Source organism: Mus caroli, chromosome 5 (genome assembly GCF_900094665.2).
Source record: "Mus caroli chromosome 5, CAROLI_EIJ_v1.1, whole genome shotgun sequence".
Classification (NCBI taxonomy): Eukaryota; Metazoa; Chordata; class Mammalia; order Rodentia; family Muridae; genus Mus; species Mus caroli.
Genome location: NC_034574.1, coordinates 16,510,988 through 16,530,838, shown reverse-complemented (window position 1 = coordinate 16,530,838; position 19,851 = coordinate 16,510,988). Strand labels below are relative to the sequence as shown.

The window sequence follows — 19,851 nt, the reverse complement described above, 5'->3', positions numbered from 1 at the left end:
GAAGTGTGGTAGGCATTGAGGTATCTATAGCCCTGTCTGCTTAGGCCCCAGGGTTGCCTCCACTGAAATGTGAGCCAACAGCTGTCACAGACTCTGGTTTCACTGAGTGACCTGCCACCCACCTTCCTAACCAGGATAGACTAGATGTCCTCAGACTATAAGCCCAAAGGAAGCTTTCCTCTCCTAAGTTGTTTCTTGTTAGGTGTTCGGACACAGATAGGAAGGGGAGGAACTGCGGCAGTGACAGACCACAAAGTGATTCTTAGTACTTGAGAAGGTGAACTGAATCCACCTCTGCTTGGCTGGTGCTGAGACCTGGACTGGATAAATAGAGGAACTTCTCTAATAGCTGGGCTTGTGCACATGCCTGTGCATATGTGTGCACGAGCATATGTATGTGCATGTGCCTATGAACATATGTGTACATGTATGCATGTGTGCCTGTGAGTGTGCCTTTGCATGTGTGTATGTGCATGTGTGTGTGCCTATGTATGTATGTGTGCTAAGCTTTTCCAAAACACAACACGCTAGCAGAAAAGTATACAAGTTACCATGAACAGCCATGTATATGCTTCTAAGCACATTGCAACACATTTCTGTTGAGCAGACAAATAGGAGTCAAAGACTGGCTCACCAGGTATACATGTGTTGTCTTTAGTTGCTACTGCTAATGTTCTGGGTGGATTGGGCCAATCCCAGTGACCTTTTTCCCCTAGAAGAGCCAGAGATGTGGTTTCTGCAGTGAAGCTGAAGCAATGGGTCCTCCTCGTTACTCCCTGTGCTCGCTCGTGTCCTCTCTTTTCATAGTGACACTATCATTAAAGCATCTATGAGAGGCTGGGAGAAGAGTGGGTTTTCTTATTAAGTAGAATTTGTCAGTAAATATTTCAGACATTTGCTTCTTCCTATGGCAAGAAGGTTTCATGAAATTCATGTCACCCCAGGGACTCTTATCAAACTATCAGAAATCAATACGGGATTTCTATATGTAACTACCCTCATTAAAAGGAACCAGGAAGAGGAATTTTAAATTGCTGTTTCCCCTGTAGCTTTGTGCAGTGAAGAAAAACAAAATACCCAAGGGAAGAAACATAACCAAGGATTTCTATTTTTATTTCATATTAGATTTATTTTCCTTTATTTTGCTTATTTTGGAACTCAGATATCACGAGCTGATTTAATCCCATTGCTCAGTCCTGGCAACTTTCTTCCTCCATCTGTGCATGCTCTGTCTTCTGACTTACACCCTTTATCCTGCTGCCAGCCTCCCTCCAAGCAAGCTCCTGATGTTATATGGTTCCTACATATCTACGTATCCATGTATTCTTAGGGTCTGGTTCCAGGCATGTTCATCTTAATGCTCAGAAGCAACACCATGCTGTTGAGCTTGCTCCTGACAATAGTTCCCAACTAAGGCACTTTCTCTTCTCTGACACCACAGTCACGGAGGGTCTCAGCGTCCAGCTCTGGCTCTCCATTCCTTCTCAGGCCTTGCCTGTGGTCTTGCTGACATCATCCATAATCATATATTACACATCATCCATAAACATTATACAAGGATATGTAGATATATTTCACATATACATATATATATATTTCACATATAAATATTCTATGCAACATACTATTTATAGTTTTGTATCTATAAAGCTATAAAGCTATATATATATTTTGTATATGAAATAATGTGTCAGAGTAAGTTTTCTGCCAAATTTTATAGTCATAATCTGTTTACTTATTTTGTTTTTGAGGCTTACTCTGTAGCTCAAGCTATCCTTGAACCCTTCTGCCTTACTCTCTTAAATGTCAAGATTATAGGCAAGAGCTAAGACTTGGATTCTTCTATCCTAAGGGAAATATTTCTGCTCTAAAAGTACTACCTCACTGTTCTTTAGCCTCCCCTATCTGAGTCAGTGCCAGCTCTCTCTAGCTATTTAGGCTAGAATGTTGGTGTCATTTGTTACAGACTGAGTTAGGTGATCAGCAAATGCATATATTGAAGCCCCAACCACAAGCACCCCAGAAAACGCTTTATCTGGGAGTAGTCTCATTTCAAACATAATCAGAATGAAGTTGTTAGGGGTGGGTCCTAATCTAGTATGACCAGCATCCTTATAAGAAATGAGTAGGTTGGTATGGACATACAGAAGGGAAGAACACCAGGAAGATGAAGACAGCCACCAGTAGGCCAAGAGAAAGAACTGGAGTGGATCCTTCTTGTGTGGTCTCAGAGGGACTGAACCAGCCATACTTTGGTTCACACTTCAGCCTCTAGAACTGTGAAAGGATGTGTTCTGCTGCTTAACCTATGCTGTTTGTGCTATTTTGTTACCACAGACCTGCCAAACTAAGATGACATCCTCACCCTTCTCCCTGTGACTGCCATGAAGTCCAGTTGACTAACTGTAGAATCTACCCAGCCTCTGACTGACTCCAACATGTTGGCAAGGGTCTGTTGAATCTCTTCCTTGTGCCACAGTGTGGCTTCCTCCAAGCTGGTCTCCCTATTTTCACCCCTGCCACCTACATGGCTGTTCTCAGCACAGTGTCTTAAAAACCCAAGCCAGTGTTCTTCCTCTACTTGAAGAGCTGGCAAGGCTGCTTACCAACGTGATGAAGCAAAGCCTTGGAAGGATCTGAAGGCCCTGTGAAATCGCTTTGTCCTCCAGTTGCCTCTCTGACATCATCTCTCCGACTCTACATCTTGCCAATTCTGCCCCAACCACACTGCGCTGGCCACATGTGCTCTGGGCCTCTGGGTTTTTCACTGGCTGTTCTTCCTGCCTAGAAGGCTGTTTCTGCAGATATCTGTAAGGTTAATTTCCTCCAAGTCTTTCTCAAATATCCCATAATGACTAACAAGTGACTAAGATGGGTTTTTAAAGCAGCAGGTAACAGGCTTCAGAGAGTCCCCCTTTAGTTTCAGGTTCATTTGGAGCCCTGGCAGATATGTCCTGGGTTCTGTCAAAATTTCAAAATGGAAAATATGTGTAGATTAGGAGTCCTAAAGGATAAATCTGTCCATCTATGCATGGAAAAGTGCCAGTTGGGAGGCCAGTGACTCTCTGCTTTTCCTTCCCTTTATCCTTTATCTGAACAGTATGTCTGCAAGGATTCCCCTGACATCAGTATCCCAAGATGGCCAGTTGCCCTACGGACTAAACACCTCCATACAGCCCTGTTTCCAACCACAGTGAGCCTGAACTCAAGGTGTTGTCCAATCAGAACCTTCTCTAGAAAGCCAGGCTGACCTTCCTTTGTCCCATCCCCTCCTGGTCTACGGCCTCTCCATGTGTACGTCAGTCCGTGCGTCCTCTTCTTAAAGCATCCAGTTTTTGTATTAGTTACTTTTGTATTGCTGTGATAAAACACCATGACCAAGGCAATTCATAAAAGAAAATGTTTAACTGGGTTTATGGTTTCAGAGAATTAGAATCCATGATGGTCAAGCAAAGGTGCCATTATAGGAACAGGTGAGAGCTTATATCTTGATTCACAAGCAGGAGGCAAGGAGGGGAGACCCTGGGAATTGTTCAAATGTTTTGAAACCTCAAAGCCCTTCCCAAACTATGACCCATATTGTGGAACAAGACCACACCTCCCAATCCTTCCCAAGTAGTTCCAGCAATTGAAACCATTCTCATTCAAATAATCACAGGTGGGGAACACTATGCTTGTCCATATTTGCTGAAGTCTGTGGTATTCTCACAGTAGCCTATTTTCATTTGCCAATGGGAGCGTACTGGTAAGGGAACTGGAAAGAGAGATGCCACAGCTCACCATTATTTGATATTATCATTGTGAAAGACACAAATATTCTTATAAGCATAAATAATGGCAATATTTAGCAAGAACAAGGAGTAATGAGTTTGAGTATATACTACCTTTGTATTTAATATACTTTAAAATTGTAAATTTAATATGTTTTAAATACCTGTGTTTAATACTTTGTAGAATTACTGAAAATGTAAGTCTTACCATCCATTTTTCAGCCATGCATGGTGGCACACACCTTTAGTTCCAACACTCAGGAGGTAGAGACAGTGGGAATTCTGTAAGTTCAAGGCCACCCTTGTCTACAAAGCTAGTCCAGGACAGTCAGGGCTCTGCTACACAAAGAAACCCTGTCTCAAAAATAAACAAAACAAAACAAAAACAATCAACAAAACCACCATCACCACCAAACAAACAAAATACTATTTTTATAAAACAATCAAACTTACATTGTTTTCATAAGTGGTATGAGCCAGCTTCCCACAGCACTGAAACTGATGCTAAGATCAGACAGAAAATGTCTAGCTGAGGCCCTTGGTCCATGTGATCCTGGTGATCAGGCGCTTAACCACTAATCGATCATGAATAAAACTCAAAGTGATACTTGGGTTATAATTTTTTTAAAGTTGCATTTTTGGCTTTGTAAAAGAATACCCATGTGGTCTTAAGTGTCATTTGGTAGGGAGAAATGGCTTCTAGGAGAACTGTAAGAGAAAAACCACAGTGCCACGGCTTGTCATGGCTCAGCTCTAAGGAGTAGTGGACTGACCTAGTGCTTCCAGAACTACAACTCCGTTGTATTGAAAAAAAAAATACAGGATTATAAAAACCTTTTCATTTATCCTCTAAATCAGACACGTAACATTCTATGAACATAAATGGTCATAGAAGTCCTTGTTTCATATAACTGTCATGACCATAGTGAAAAGGAAAGACAGACTTAACATCTACTGTTTAAGGTTCTTTCCGGTGAATTAGAATAGTAAAAACGAGTCTGGCAGCAATTCTTCGATCAGATGATAAATAACAAGTCTCCAGGGACTCAGCTCTTATTTCCCATTCATGAAAAAAAGGAAGTTTGAAGCAATTGCACACATTTGGACAACCTACTTAACTGTTGTTTCTCGTCCATTCCTTACCATGGGAAGTGACTCCCACACAGAGCTCCAAAACTCTGTGTTCCATACAGAGTTCAGAAACTCTGTTTTGATCTTTGGACAGAATAAATCAGGAGGCTTAAGCTCTAGCTAGAGGCTACTCTGTAGCTTGATAAGTGTTGATGAGCCAAGAATCTCTGAGCATCACTCTGCTGTAAGAAGGAAGTCCTGTGCTTTGACTCTGTCGATCATTAAGGGGAGGGTTCTCCACATAACACAGCGAGAGCTGTGGTTAACTTGACTACTGGATGAGGGGAAGAACAAGAAACTGTGTGCTCAACAATGACACAAGTTCAAGATGGGTCAGCCCTGAGTCACTGTAGAGCAAATGTAGAATTGGCGATTGTGCTTGCCCTCCTGGCATCTGCAGGCCTCCCTCCACTGTGTTCTAGTTCCTCACTCAAATCGGAAAAGTAAAGGTATTTTTTAAGAAATAGCTTGTCATCCAAATGTTTTGATAAATATGGCAATCTTTTAAGTAGTCAGGTTGACACTCTCCTTGTTACAATCGACATCGGATAAACAATTTATCCAGCGCCCACGTGCTCCATTAAGACCCCTTTGCTGGGCCAGACTTTGCATCAGGCTTATGTTTCCTTGTGTAGGACACGTTTGTTGTCAGTGTTCCTCAGAGGGGATTATAAATGTGTTGGGCAAGTACCATAGAGGGTAGATTGGGAGCTGTGGCTTCAACTCAACACAGTGAAGTAAAACGTTCCGCAACTTTTGGGGGGAACCTCTGCTTTGTTCTTCAATAATTTATTCTAGCTAAGCAGTGCTCCTTTGAGGTCACCAAGAGGCTGTGCAGGATATATGGGTCTGACCAAAGTCATTACATTACTTATGAGTCATTGACCACAGTGCTGTTAGACTGAGAGAAACAGCTGGAAGTGGTCCAGGAACTCGACTTGGACCACAGCTACTCAAGCTGGATACGTCTGTCACAGAGGGTCTGTCTCTGCGTATTTATCATCTTTTTGTTACTGAGCAGATTGACCCAGAGATGCAGTTATAGAAATGGAGTGGACAATGGACCTTGCTCAGAGGCCATCCTCAGTGTGGTCAGTGCTGCTTTTACCCAACCATGCACTGTCTTCTCCAGCTTGGAGTGGGGAAAAGATAGGATCTTCTCATGGCACTCTGCATTTCAGCCTCGTTCACATGGGTCACAGGCTACTCTTTCTCCGTGAACAGCATTGTCTTATTGTGTATACGGACTGCTCCATTAGCAGCTGGGAAGGATCTCCTCACTGTCGACAGCCATGACTGTTAGGACACAAGCTTGGAGCACAATGGTGAGGCCATTTTCCCCAACTTTCTAAGCAGCAGAGGAGGGCCACCCCACCCCACAAGCAAGTGGAGATCAGATCTTCAGTTGCTACACAGAAAACACAGTCACCAATCTAGAGGATACCTCAGATCTGAATGTGGTAAAATAGTGTCTATTTTCTCCTTATTTTAAGGAAAAGTATTCCAGTTTCAGATTTATACCCCATTATTTTAGCGAGGAGAAAGCAAGTAACAATTGCTTGGCCTAAAAGATTCTGGCAGAACTATTTGAGCCATAAAACATTAGCCAAACATCTTTTTGGATATCATAATATAAACTTGGTGGAGAACCGAGTGCCTGGTGCCAGGACAAAGTTGAGACCTTCTCTCCAGACCCAGAGGTTCCCCCCACTCTCCAGGGGCTAATCCTTAGGGCAGAAGCTCCAAGCTTTTGGCTGTAGTGCAAGGAGTCCCCCAGCTGGGCTGCTGGATAAATCGCCTTTCCTCCCTTTTCAGGAACTCTTGTCATGACTGTGTTTTCAAGACAAGAGGAAGGAGGGTTGTTTATTTGCTCTGAGGAAGCCATTTCTTGAGATAACAGTGCCAGGCTCTGAGATAGAGAGAGTAAAGTCAGAACTGTTAAAAACAGCAGTTGTCGCCTGTGGGGTTAACGCAAGAGATGGGCTCTGGACCAGGCATTGACAACTGTCTGAAGAACTTTCATTCACTTCTCCTCTGGCTCATTCAGTCAGGACCAGACACTGCTCAGAGCAAGGGACAGTGGAAGGACTGGGTAAGAAATCCATTTCTTAACCCCACCTCCATGCCTTGTTTGTATTTGCCTGTGAGGAATACACTGTGGGGAATCTCAAGGTCTATCTACGTCTAGTTCTTGGGTCCAGAAGAACAATAAGGGGCCAAACCATGACTGATGGTGCATGGCTGGGCCCTGTGTGTGCTAAGTACTTGTCTAGCCACTGCTGTGTGAGGGAGGGGTAGGGCCCGGGAGCTCCAAACCAGTCTTCCTCTCATGTGTTCGTTCATCTCCCTGGACTTCCCCCCCTCCGGAAGAAGTCATGAAAAATTCCCTCAGGAATCCACGGCAACAATACAAAATGTCTCCTCCTTTCTTATGGCTTTCTTTCCCTTTTTATCTACTAAGCTGGTTCTTGCTACCGGAGCCAAGGACAGCACGCCTCCTCCCAATGCTTCTTACCATGTGTAAGGCAGCAGGAAGACAGAACTCCTCCCTAGCGTTTAGATTGCTTTGCTTTACACATGGGCTGCCTTTCTTGACGTGGGTGAGCCGCAGACGGTAAAGTCAGCCTCAAGAGGAAGACAGAGCTTTGCCCCAGCAAATGGAATTCTGCCTGAAGACTACAACATAGAAACCTTTCTTGATTTTTGATTCAAAATCACAATTCCTGGAATTTCAGCTTCCTGTCTCTGGTTTATAGATTTCAGACTGCCGGCCCTTAGTATCCAGCAATCCGATTTCTTTTCTTTAAAACAAACAAACAAACAAACAAACAACAACAAAGATCAACAACAAAACTGGATTTCCTAGAACTATGTAGACCAGGCTGGCCTTGAACTCACAGAAAGCTGCCTGCCTCTGCCTCCTGAGTGCTGGGATGAAAGGCCTGTGCCACCATACCAGGCATGATCTGATTTCTTAAAGTGAATCTTTCTCTTCAGAGATTTAGACAGGCATCTGAGTTTTTCTGAAGAACACTAATACATTTTCACACTACACATCTCTCTAACATGATGCACTTGCAAGTGACCTGCAGATTTTAGAATCTGTTCAGCTTTAGTTCTAAGTGGATCTATATTTCTGACAAGCTCCCTGGCAGCAGAAACTGCTTCCCTGGTGTCTTAGTTAGGGTTTCCAATGCTGTGAAAAGACACCATGACCAAGGCAACTCTTATAAAGGAGAACATTTAGTTGGGGCTGGCTTACAGTTTCAGAGGTCCAGTCCATTATCATCATGGTGGGAAGCACGGCAGCACGCGGGCAGACATGGTGCTGGAGGAGCCAAGAGTGCTACATCTGGATCCACAGGCAGCAGTAGGGTTACACACTGGGTGGTGCTTGAGCATATATAACCTCAAAGCCCACCCCCATAGTGACACACTTCCTCCAACAAGGCCTTACCTCCTAACAGTGCCACTCTCTGTGGCCGAGCGGTCAAACACACGAGTCTGGAGGACATACCTATTTAAACCACCACACCTGTGGACAGTATTTTCAAAAGGAAAGTTTTATGTAGCTAACCTTTTGAACTATTCCATCATCTTATTTTTCTCATGTATTCTTTATATTAATATTCTGTGAGTTACCATTTTAGCTAATCTATTGTAATTACTAATATCTTAGTTTTTGTGTCAGTTCTTCACTGTTATATTATTGGTAATAAATATAGCTACATGCTTTGGTCAGCATGGGACTGCATAGAAGATGGTGATCTTACAATGTTATATTGCACACTAATGTTGTAGCTATTTTAGTTTGTATAAAAACACTGATGTTCACATGATGGCAAGATAACCCAATGACACATTTCTTCCAATGTATCTGTCCTACACAACTATATCCTTGTATGTTCAGAAATCTCAGCAGGCAACTCTCTTTTCTTAGGATAATTTTGTTCAAGAAGAACTCTTGACCCAAGATACATATATTTTTTAGAACTTAGAATGTTCTATTGCTAGATTCTACTTCTGAGGATGGAGAGTGCTTGCCTTAGTGCTTAACCTAGCTCAACAAAGGTCCAAAGCAGTGTATAAGCTGGGCACGGTGGACATACATGTAATCCCAGCACCCAGGATGGTACAGGATCAAAATAATCAGCTATAAAGTAAGTCCAAGGCTACCCTGGCCTCTGCGAGAACAGTTACTTAGATTATCCCAATATACTCACATCCAAAGTCACAGGTTTAGCAGCAAGTCTGTGTATTCAGCCCCTGGACTCAAAGTTGTCAAAATTTGCTGATTAGGAGCATGTATCAAAGAGGATTCTCTGAATTTTTGAAATATTTGTGTGTCTGATCATATATATAATCATACTTGTTGATTGTCTATTTACCTGGTGTCATGGGGGGTGGCCTGCTAGAAACTGAGTAGCATTGGTTCAATAGCTAATCATAAAACCAGTTTAGGATGTTCCGTGGTGTTGTGTGTGTATAAGAGAAACCTGGTCCAGGCTCTTCCTGAAGAAGTGACATATGAAATGAGCTCTGGTTGTTTTGAGAATGTGGCTTTCAGCTCTGTAGTTGTTCCCTAGTCCTCTGCCAGTAGGTGAAGCTCTGGTGACAGAACCCTGGGAGTCCCCTGGGTGAGGTCTCTCTGAAGGTCTTGGAAGAAGTCTGTTGTAGTTGTGACTCCCATTTTCTGTGCCATGCTACTGTGGAAATGACATGTCACAGGCATCCATCTGTTCCCTGAAGTCCTCAGTTTCTCACAGATACAGCTGAGTACCAAGTGTTCCCCATCTTAAAGAACTAATTATTTTAAGGTAATTTATCATATAGTTATTTGTCCCAAAGAGGCAGAAAACAATTAGTGACCAAGGGGAGGGGTTTGTGACAATCAGGTGCCTGGTTGCTCATGGTTTCCATTTGGCTTATGAAGGTGTTTTTGTGGTGATACAGGTGGTGACTATAAAACATTGTCTAGGGATGGAGAGATGGCTCAGCAGTGAAGAGCACTGACTGTTCTTCTGAAGGTCCTGAGTTCAAATCCCAGAAACCACATGGTGGCTCACAACCATTTGTAATGAGATCTGATGCCCTCTTCTGGTGTGTCTGAAAATGGCTACAGTGTCTTTACATATAATAAATAAATACATATTTAAAAAAGACCCAACAAACAAAACCAAAAAAAATTGTCTATATTATGTGAGCTTTACTTCATTAGGACATGAATTAGATGACAAAAACAATCAGGACTGGATTCTTCCTGTCATGTCAGTCCTATTTTATGGTTTTAATTCAAGTTTATTTATTTAAAAATTACATTTATTTATTTCATGTGTGTGTGTGTGTGTGCGTGCTTGTGCACATGTGCAATGAATGAGCCACATGGATCTTGCTGAGTTCAGAGTACAGTAGCTATGTACAAAAGGCTGAACACTGTGTAGTTGCATTCATACTAAATGCTAGAGTCAGTTCCAGCTTCTGTCATGTGAGCTCTGGGTCTCGAACCTGGGCTGTTCGGCTTGACAGCAAGCACTTTCAGCCCATGGTTTTAATTTTAAAACGTGGAAACTTCATGCATCTGTGATCTGGTGATCATGAACGGCCTGCTAACTACCTTTCCCACGCTTTTCTCCTGTGTGATTCAGATCTCAGTCCAAGGCTTCAGGAACATCGCCAGCAGCTGCACGGGGATTGTGCACCTGACTATCAACGACATGCCCACTCTGACGGACAACTGCGTAAAAGTGGGCCATGAGGAAGAGCCTCTCCCTTCTCTTATCTGAGCACACATTCTAATAGCCTTAGCTATTGAAAACTGTGGATTGACTTCTTTGTATTGATTAATAGCTAGAAAATCATTTAAATATGTACACATATACACATGCATGTATCTTAAAAAACATTTGAATGCTTCAATCTTCATGAAGATAAAACCAAAGCACACTGGAAATCCTTCCAACTAACTACGACTTAGCCTCAGCTCTGCTTGGCTTAAGTCTGATGCCCCATGTCAAACTTCCGACTAACTGACTCTGCACTCCATTTCTTCATGTTTGCCCATGCTCTCCAAACATGATTTCATTTTCATTTCTCCTCAGTATTGAAACATGAGCATATTGGTTTCATCAAATATGAAAACAGTCCTATTTGCTTTAAAATTGGGAAAATGCAATAGTCAGCATGTTTGTCTTTCTAAAAATATTGCAGGCAGACGACACTATCCCCTCGCTGCCTCCTTCTTCCAGTAATCCTGGCTCCTTTCTTTCCTCTTCTGAAGGTTTTGGTTGAGAAGTGTCCCCGTATTTCGTCGGTGGTTTTAATTGGTTCACCACACATCTCTGACTATGCTTTCAAAGCTCTTTCCGCCTGCGACCTCAAAAAGATTCGATTTGAAGGTCTGTGATGCTAGAAACTCAATTTATCCTTATTTTTAATTTTTCTTTCCTGGACATTTTGATATAGTACTTGTATTTCCTCCAACAGGAAACAAAAGGATTTCTGATGCGTGCTTTAAGTCGATAGACAGAAATTATCCAGGCATCAATCACATTTACATGGTGGACTGCAAAGGGCTGACAGACAACAGCCTCAAGTCACTTTCACTTTTGAAGCAATTGACAGTGTTGAACTTGACAAATTGCATAAGGTAAGAAGACATTCATGGTATTCAAAAAATGTTCATTATCTAGGATGCACCACTAGGTGCCTGGGAGGAGCCTAGACGAATCGCAGGTAAGCTAAGAGTCCATTTAAAACTGGGGAAAAGAGTCATTACCCTGTTGTTAATAATCATGACACCTAATTAAACAAGTGGACACTAACAACATCTTGTGAATATCCCTTCCATTACCATCATCTATCCATTTTCTATTATATTAAGAGCTATGCAATCAAATTTGTTTCTAAAATTTGACAAAATTTTGGACTACTTTGGACTATAATTGGTGTAGAAGCAGATGCCACCACCAGTTTGTGTATGAGGTCATATGTGACAATCCTCTCTCATTTCTACAGGATTGGTGATATCGGCCTGAAGCATTTTTTTGATGGTCCTGCGAGTATCAGGCTAAGAGAGCTCAATTTGACTAACTGCTCACTGCTGGGCGATTCCTCTATCATCAGACTGTCAGAGCGGTAGGAAAATCGATGTCTACACTAGCATTTTAGCTGTTATGTTGCTAATAGGAGCGTGATCAGTGATAGGTCTCAAAGTCAAGAGTCCATGCCCTCTCTAGCACATTAGGCACGTCCAGAAGCTGGAGGAGCCCTGAGCTTGAAAATCCTTAGATGGAACTAACCTCCTCTCACATCTGAGATATCACCTTACTGTCGTGGAGCTCAAATTCTGAAATGTAGACAAGGATATGTAGATATGTGTGACTTCTTTGAGCTCTTCAAGGATTCTGTCCCTTTATAAACCTTACTCCAGGCTTTTCTGGGGACTATTCTGGGTGATTGGTTTAATCTTGAGCTGAACTCAGCTCTTGCTGCAAACCATTGAATCTCAGTGAGGGGTTCAGCCTTGAGACTCTTCAGGTGTTTCCATGGTGACTGTGATAAATACTTTGCATTGGTAGAAGTCACCGTGAAGCCGCAAATCACAGAAAGTCTTACATTTCCATCTCCCTTCCTTCTCTCCAACTTTATAACACCAAAAGTACTAGCCAGCTGTGGTGGCTCACACTTGTAATCCCAGCACTTCAAAGGCAAGAGGATGGCTACAAGTTCAAGACCACCCTAGCACTACATAGTTCTGGGCCAGCCTAAGGTATAGACTAAGACCCCGTATCAACAAAGCAAACAGCTCAGTCAGTTTACATTCGGTTGAGGAGAGGAGAATTCCTTCTGCCACACCATCTGCTCTCCCCAGCTTTTCATGAAGTCGTCAGTGGTGTCAGTGTGTAAGGGCATGGAGGTTAATCCTTTCGTCTTTTCTTTCAGTTGCCCTAATTTACACTACTTGAATTTACGAAATTGTGAACATCTGACTGACTTGGCAATTGAATATATTGCAAGCATGTTATCCTTGATATCAGTGGATCTTTCTGGAACACTCATCTCAAATGAGGTAAGCAAACAAACAAACAGAAAACAGTACAATGATTTATTTTTTGTAACATCATTTTCTGGTTTGCAAGAAAATGGAGAGAATGATATTTTTTTCTTTCTTAAGTTACTATGTTACGAATGGAAAATGAAAGAATATTGTCCCCAGAATAGTGATAAACGCTGTTATTTGTAAATTGTCATGTTTCTTTGTCTTACAAAAAAATTAGCAAGCTCCAGTACTTTGGAGAAAGGCATGACAGACACAAGTATTACATGATAGTCTAAAATTTGTTTCACTATGGACAATTTGTCTATGTAGCAACGATGTGCTTTAATAGCAGAGTGTATTTTTCCTGTGAATTTCACAATCTATAAACTATGTGAGTGCTTTGAGATCAAAGCTCAAGTTTTCTCAAAAGCAGTTGATGCTACTCTTCAAAGATCAAGCCAGTTCTGCCACCTTAGCATCTCCTCATCCAGTGAGAGGTGGGCATGTTTCTGAAGGACTGTGATGGGCGTGGAAGGACTGTGCAGCTTCCTTGAAGGGCTCCTCCCCCAGCTGCAGGCTAAATCCCAATTCAAAGACCAAAACCCAAGGTTGCCTGTGTCAGAGCTTCCCTGAGAAGCCCTGCGTTTGAAAGCAAGCCCTGGGACCTACACACACCTCTAGCTCCAGAGCTTCCATTAACAGGGTCTGCTTCCAGCTGTGCAGCTGTTTCAGACACAGGGCACACTGGTTCACCGCCCTGGTTCTTTTTTTTCTTTGCTTCTGAGTGCACCTAGATCCAGCTTCATTTGGTCAGATGGTCTCCTCTGCCCTTCTTTGGAGTGTCATCTGCAAGTAGTGGAGTTGAGCAGTTATATGTAGTCAGTTTCCTGGGCGCAGTTAGTGTTTGGGCTTCTCAGGGGCGTCTTCTGAACATGTAGGACTTGATGTCTTAAGGCCATCTGATGCTACATTTCAAGGCTAAGTATATCTCTACCGTGTCTCTCCTTCATTTCCAGCTTCAAGGTCACTTCTCCGGGTTCCTCTGGATCCTGCAAGTGTATGGTGACCCTGTGAGACTGTCTCAGTGCCACTGTCTCAGATAACCCCTGCCGACATTCTGCCCCCCTCCCCCATCATGCATGTATGTGTTTGCCCCTAGACACATGCTCAGTCTCTTCTTGCTTTGCTGCAGGGTAGCTGCCCTCAAGTGAGCTAGAGTTCAAACTGAGCTTGATGTTCTTGGTGAGGAACTTGGGAATGAGTGGTTACTGGGTCCCTGAAGGGAGGGTGGGGTTTCCTTCTTCTTTGAATTGTTATCACCTGCACTTCCTATATGTTCTAATTCCTTCCGAACAGCCCTGCTATGCTATGCTTGGATATCTTGACCCCTGAGTTCCAGTAACTTCCTTTCTTCCTCTTGTCCCAACTGGGGGACAGTGTTGGACAGTTTCTACTGCTGCATCTACCCATGTAGCTTCTCAGTTTCTCTGCCATCCACGCATCCAGTTCTGAATGTTTCTTCTGCATGTTTGCCTGTGCGCCATATGGATGCCTGGTGCACTCAAAAAGCTAGAAGAGAGGATGTTGGATGCCCTAGGACGGGTGGTGAGCTGCTATGTGGGAATCAAACTTAGATCCCCTGAAAGATCTGTGGTAACCACTTCACCTTTTCTCCAGCCCCACTTTCCTTAGTTTTGAACACTTAATAGTTGTTTGGTTTTCCCCTTGGATCTTAACAGGTAAAACAGCGAACACAGAAAAACTCTGATGACTTTAACTTTTATCAACTCTACAAGGAAAAGTGGATGGCTATGCTTCCTACATCTGTCTGGGCTCTGTCTTCCTCTCCAGCTGACCCAATCTGAGATAGTCTGGACAGGCCCCATGTGATGCAGAATCCCTTAGACCATTCTTCTGCTCCTTTCTGGCTCTTGCTTCCTGTCTTGTCCTGCCCTGCTCCTCTCCTCTCCCCTGCCTTGCACTCCCCTCCCCTCCTTTGCCCTTCCTCCTCTCTCTTCTCCTGTCCTCCCATCCCCTTCCTCTTCTCTCCATTGACTTTTCTTTCCTCTCTCCTTTTCCTCCCCCCCCCTCTTTTTCTCAATTTAGTTCTAGTAAGTTTTCTTCTTGACATGGACTAGTTCCCTAATCTAGGGATGGAAAAAAATTCTATGATTTTAACAAATGTCCTCCCTTAAGTCTTTTAGAACCCAGTATTTAAATCTTAAAACCCTACATTCCACATCTCCCCACGTTGCTTTGTATTAAACCTCTCCTTGGCTTATGAGTGCCCAGCTGTTGTCTGCAGGGCCACAGGGTAACAAGGGGAAGATGATCAGATGCATAATAAAAGATGGAACAAACATCTCATCTCATTCTGCCACGACATTTATCATAAGCCTAATGTGCCAGGGACGATCTGCTGAGTGAAGACAAAATTCTGTGACTTGGTGGGACTTTTTAGCCTTTAAGGGGAACTCAGTTTTCATTTCCAAAGACCATGTGTTAAGATTTTACCCTCTGAGAGCAAGTGAAGGACTTAGGAGTGTAGCCTCAAGCTTTGTTCTCCTTAGTTTTATTTTCTCCTGAAGAAAGCCTGTTATTTGAGGACGGTAGAGTTATCCATGTAGCAATCTAAAAATAACACTAAATGGGTGAAAATCTTGTAAACTTTTTTCCCTCCCCCATCTAAAAGGCAAGTGATTGACAAAGACATTGGTACAACATCTGTCAATCTAACCTCAGTTGATCTAAAGTGAGTCAACTCTGCCCGCAGCCAGGGCAGCCAAACAACAGCCTGGACTGCAGGTCTGATGAAGTGTAAATTGGATGGCAGACTTAACACTCAGAATTTAAATTTTGGAATGTTACAGATACTTGCCAGAGATGAAATGTGACCAGTTGTACCTTTGGGTAAAGTTTGCTCTCTAGAATACGTCCATTTTAAATTCTTCTAAGTTTCAGTTAGAACTTCACGATGACTCAGTTAACAAACATTTGTTATGACTTTGGTGTCTGGTGCTGGGGATGTCACAGCCTCAGTGCATCTTCCTGACACTCTGTTTCCTGTGATGTCATGTGTGAGGCTCAAAGGGTGAGGGAGACCAGGGGAGAGAAGCCTCTTGTGCCTCAGAGGGTTTGGGAATGCCTTACTTTCTAAGCAGAGGAGAGGACGTGTGACCACTCAGAGGCAGCCGTTCAAGGCCATTGAGGCTTAGTATGTGGTGCTGTCAGGGGACCAGCACACCGGGCTATTGCTTGATCATCAGGAGAATATAGAGGGATGTTGTGTATGGGGCCAGGTGTTTTTAGGCATCTTTAATCTTCTATAACGTTGTAAACATCTAACTAAATGGCATTGTTAATTTCACTTGGGCTACTTGGATGTGACTTTATCTCCATGTATATAAAAAGGTTTTCTATTAGTTAAAAGAGCTGTGATTTCCTAAAGACCACAGGATCCATAATTGGGGCCATTCAAGCTATGACTCTGGCTGCCTTAGTTACTGCCATATGTGTTGTTTAAAGGAAAAAATTAGTCAGAATAGCGTTCCAGACGCATGCTGAGACAGTGGTTTATGAAGAGTCTTTTATTTGCACAAATTGTAAAGACTTCCATGAGGAGTCCTAGATTGTGAGCGTTTCTATATAGGCAATCTGCTGGAGTCCCCTCACTAAACAGAGGGATTTCTGAGGATCTATTGCTGTTCCCTGGACCCCTAGGGAACAGTAGGCACATATACATACACATTGAAGGAATGAGTATTTGGCAGTGTGGTTTCTAACAAGAGTGAGACCTGTTCTCTGCAGCTTTGGTTGAAAGAAAGGTATGGGTTATTTTCACATGGTGTGGCAGATGGCTACAATGGCTTCCTAATTTGCCCTATTCAGCACACATACAAAGGAGTGCGTGCTTGTTCAAGGGACTCCACGCAGCATGGTCTTGCTGGAATGTACTGTGAGAGGGATGTTGAAGGAGAAACTTAGTATTGTGACGAATCGTATAGACTTGAACCAATGACAGAGGAACACCCAGAGCAGTCACAGACCCCCATGTGAAGTGGATCCTTGGGAGGCTGGAAGCATGGTGTCTTAGTCATTGTTCTATTGCTGTGAAGAGATGCCATGACCACAGCAACACTTACAAAGGATAACATTTAATTGGCCTTGGATTACAGTTTCAGAGATTTAGTCCATTATTATCATCATCATGGTGGGGAGCACTGTAGTGCACAGGTAGGCACAGGAGCAGCAACTGAGAAAGTGTGTAGGGGATGGGGGTGGGGAGGGTGGAGGACTGGCATAGATTTTAAAACCCAGCCCCAATGACACACTTCCTCCAACAAGGCCACACCTCCTAATCCTTTCAGTTTCACTTCCTTGTGACCAAGAATTCAAATATATGAGCCTGTGGGAGCCAATCTCAGCCAAACCAACACAGTGGGTGACTAGGAGAGCAGGAACCAATAAATGTTCTGGGAATTAAAGGGAAAGGAGGCTGTGAACCAGGCTGGAGTGTATGGAAAGGACTTTGAACAGGAGTTAGCAGATAAAACTGAAAGACGTAGGTGACTGGCCAGCTATAGAAAATGAAGATCTCTGGGTGGGGTAGGGAAATAATGATATTTAAAATCTGGCTATTGGGGCTGCAAACATAGGTCAGTGCTTAAGAACATTTCCACTTTTCCATAGGCCCCAGTTTCAACTCCTAGCACTGATGCAGGCAAAAGAACCATACACATAAAATCATTTTTAGAATTTCAAATTAAAAATAAAAAAAGAATGAATACAAGTCCTACTGTGGTGGTTTGAATAAGAACGGCCCCCATGCTGGGCCTGCAGACCCAAAGCTGCAGGATCTCCATGACACAGGATAATAACCAGGAGGAGTCCCACTAAGGATCCAACATTGGTGATGTCACAGAAGCCAGAGGTCTTGAACCAGACAATTGACTCATTGCAATGAATATTTGCAAGTGAAGATGTGTGGGCCACTGAGGGGATGAGCTTTGAGGTTTCAAATGCCCAAGCCAGACCCAGTGCCTCTCTCTTCCCACTACCTGCCAACCTGAATGCAGAACCCTCAGCTATCTCTCTAGCACCACTTCTGCCTTTGTGGTGCCAGGCTCCTTGCTGTGATGATAAGCCAGCTTCAATCAAATGTTTTTCTTTAAAAAGAGTTACTGTGGTCATGGTGTCTCTTCACAGCAATAAAACATTGACTAAGACACCTACTTTTATATTTTTAATTTGTTTATTTAAGGATTTATTTTATTTTATTTTATTTTTGACCCAGGGTTTCTGTGTGTAGCCCTGGCTATCCTGGAGACCAGCCTTGAACTCAGAGCTCCACCTGCCTCTGTCTCCCAAGTGCTGGAATTAAAGATGTGTGGCCACCACACCCAGCTGGAGGTCTGATTTTTAAAACAGTTTGGTAATATAAGAAATGTAACAGATTTCGAGGGAAAGATTGCAGGTTCCCAGGAGAGCGTGGGATATTCATGTAAACGGCTTAGGAGAGAGGCAGAGGGTTGTCACTCCCATGAGCCTTGGCTGTGGCTGTGGGAAAGCTCCTTGGGAGACCTGAGAGGGAGAAGTCAGGCCAGGAGAAATAGAACAGAGCTACATGGTGGTTATGGTGGAAGAAGACCTGTGAAGGGATTAAAGAAAGAAGGGAATAGATGGCCGGAGACTCCAGGGAGCACACTATGGCTGCAATGGAGTTGCACTGACCGTCAGTGTCTGCTAAGAGCAGAGGCTTTCCCAGGGAAAGGCGAGGCTATAAAAGGACTTTTTTTTTTTTTTTTTGGCTAGACTTCTGCCTACCCTTCTGTCATCTTCATGGGCTCGCTCTGCCCTTCCGCTTTACTCCAGCACCACAGCCTCCATCTAGATTCTCAAGCAAAGGATTTCCTGTCTCAGGATCTTTACACACGTGCTTGGGATGTAGATCTATATACATGTGCCTGGGATGCAGGGTCTGTATTCATGTGCCTGGGATGGGGGTATGAATACATGTGCCTGGGATGTAGATCTGTATACATGTGCCTGGGATGTGGGAGCTGTATACATGTGCCTGGGATGCAGGGTCTGTATACATGTGCCTGGGATGTGGGGTCCAGTAGAAAATCACTTCTCTATCTAGATCATTTCTATATAATACGAATGGGTGATTATGTTTCCTTCCTTTCTTCCTCCTCCTCTTCCTCCCTTCTTTCCTCCTCCCTTTCTTTCTTTTCCTTCCCTAGCCTTCCTTCCTCCTTTCAGATTTTCAGTGTTAGGGAGTAAAGTCTGGGTCTGGTGCAAGCCAAGCAAGCTGTCTACTGCTCATCAAGCTACAGCCCAACCCTCTTTTTACTTTCTGTTCTGAGGCAAGGTCTCACTGAATTCTCCAGGCTGTCTTGGGCTCACCTTGTAGCCCACATAGGCCTTGACTTCTGATTCTCATACCCCAGCCTCCTGAAGACCTGGGGTTACCGGCCAACAGCCCCAGGTCTGGCTGACACCAGATGATAATAATGGACTAAATCTCTGAAACTGTAATCCAAGGCCAATTAAATGTTTCTTTAAGGAAGCAGATCCTGTGGTGACTTGGTTCTCTAGCTGCTTTTTTATATGAGTGTTAGATAAGTGTTGTTCAGTTCCTAATGTCCTGCACATTATCCTTGGCCCTTTACAGCATAGCTATTCAGTTCCTAATGTCCCATACATTATCGCTGCCCCTTTACAGTATAGCTTTCTTATACTTGTTACCTCCTTGGATACTTTCTTAAAAGTTTGAGAACATATAAATCATTTTAAAAAAGAATTGCAAAAACTCCAAATCTAATTAAATTTCAGTTTCCCTGTTAATCTGAATTGTAAGTCACAAGGCTATTTAGTTTATGCTGGTTTTCAGTCAAAGCAAAGACAGAC

At 43.2% G+C, this 19,851-nt stretch overlaps 1 protein-coding gene across 2 annotated transcripts in view; it reads left to right on the top strand.

The window, feature by feature from the left end:
- Fbxl13 (F-box and leucine rich repeat protein 13) overlaps positions 1–19,851 on the top strand; it is a 159,318-nt gene that overhangs the window by 108,236 nt on the left and 31,231 nt on the right. The window contains exons 13-17 of one of the 2 annotated variants that reach the window (XM_021163601.1): positions 10,547–10,645; positions 11,179–11,296; positions 11,385–11,547; positions 11,916–12,035; positions 12,843–12,969. In XM_021163601.1, the coding sequence (XP_021019260.1) occupies positions 10,547–10,645; positions 11,179–11,296; positions 11,385–11,547; positions 11,916–12,035; positions 12,843–12,969 (627 nt within the window). The remainder of the gene's footprint in view (positions 1–10,546; positions 10,646–11,178; positions 11,297–11,384; positions 11,548–11,915; positions 12,036–12,842; positions 12,970–19,851) is intronic. The other variant, XM_021163602.1, reaches the window with a different exon arrangement.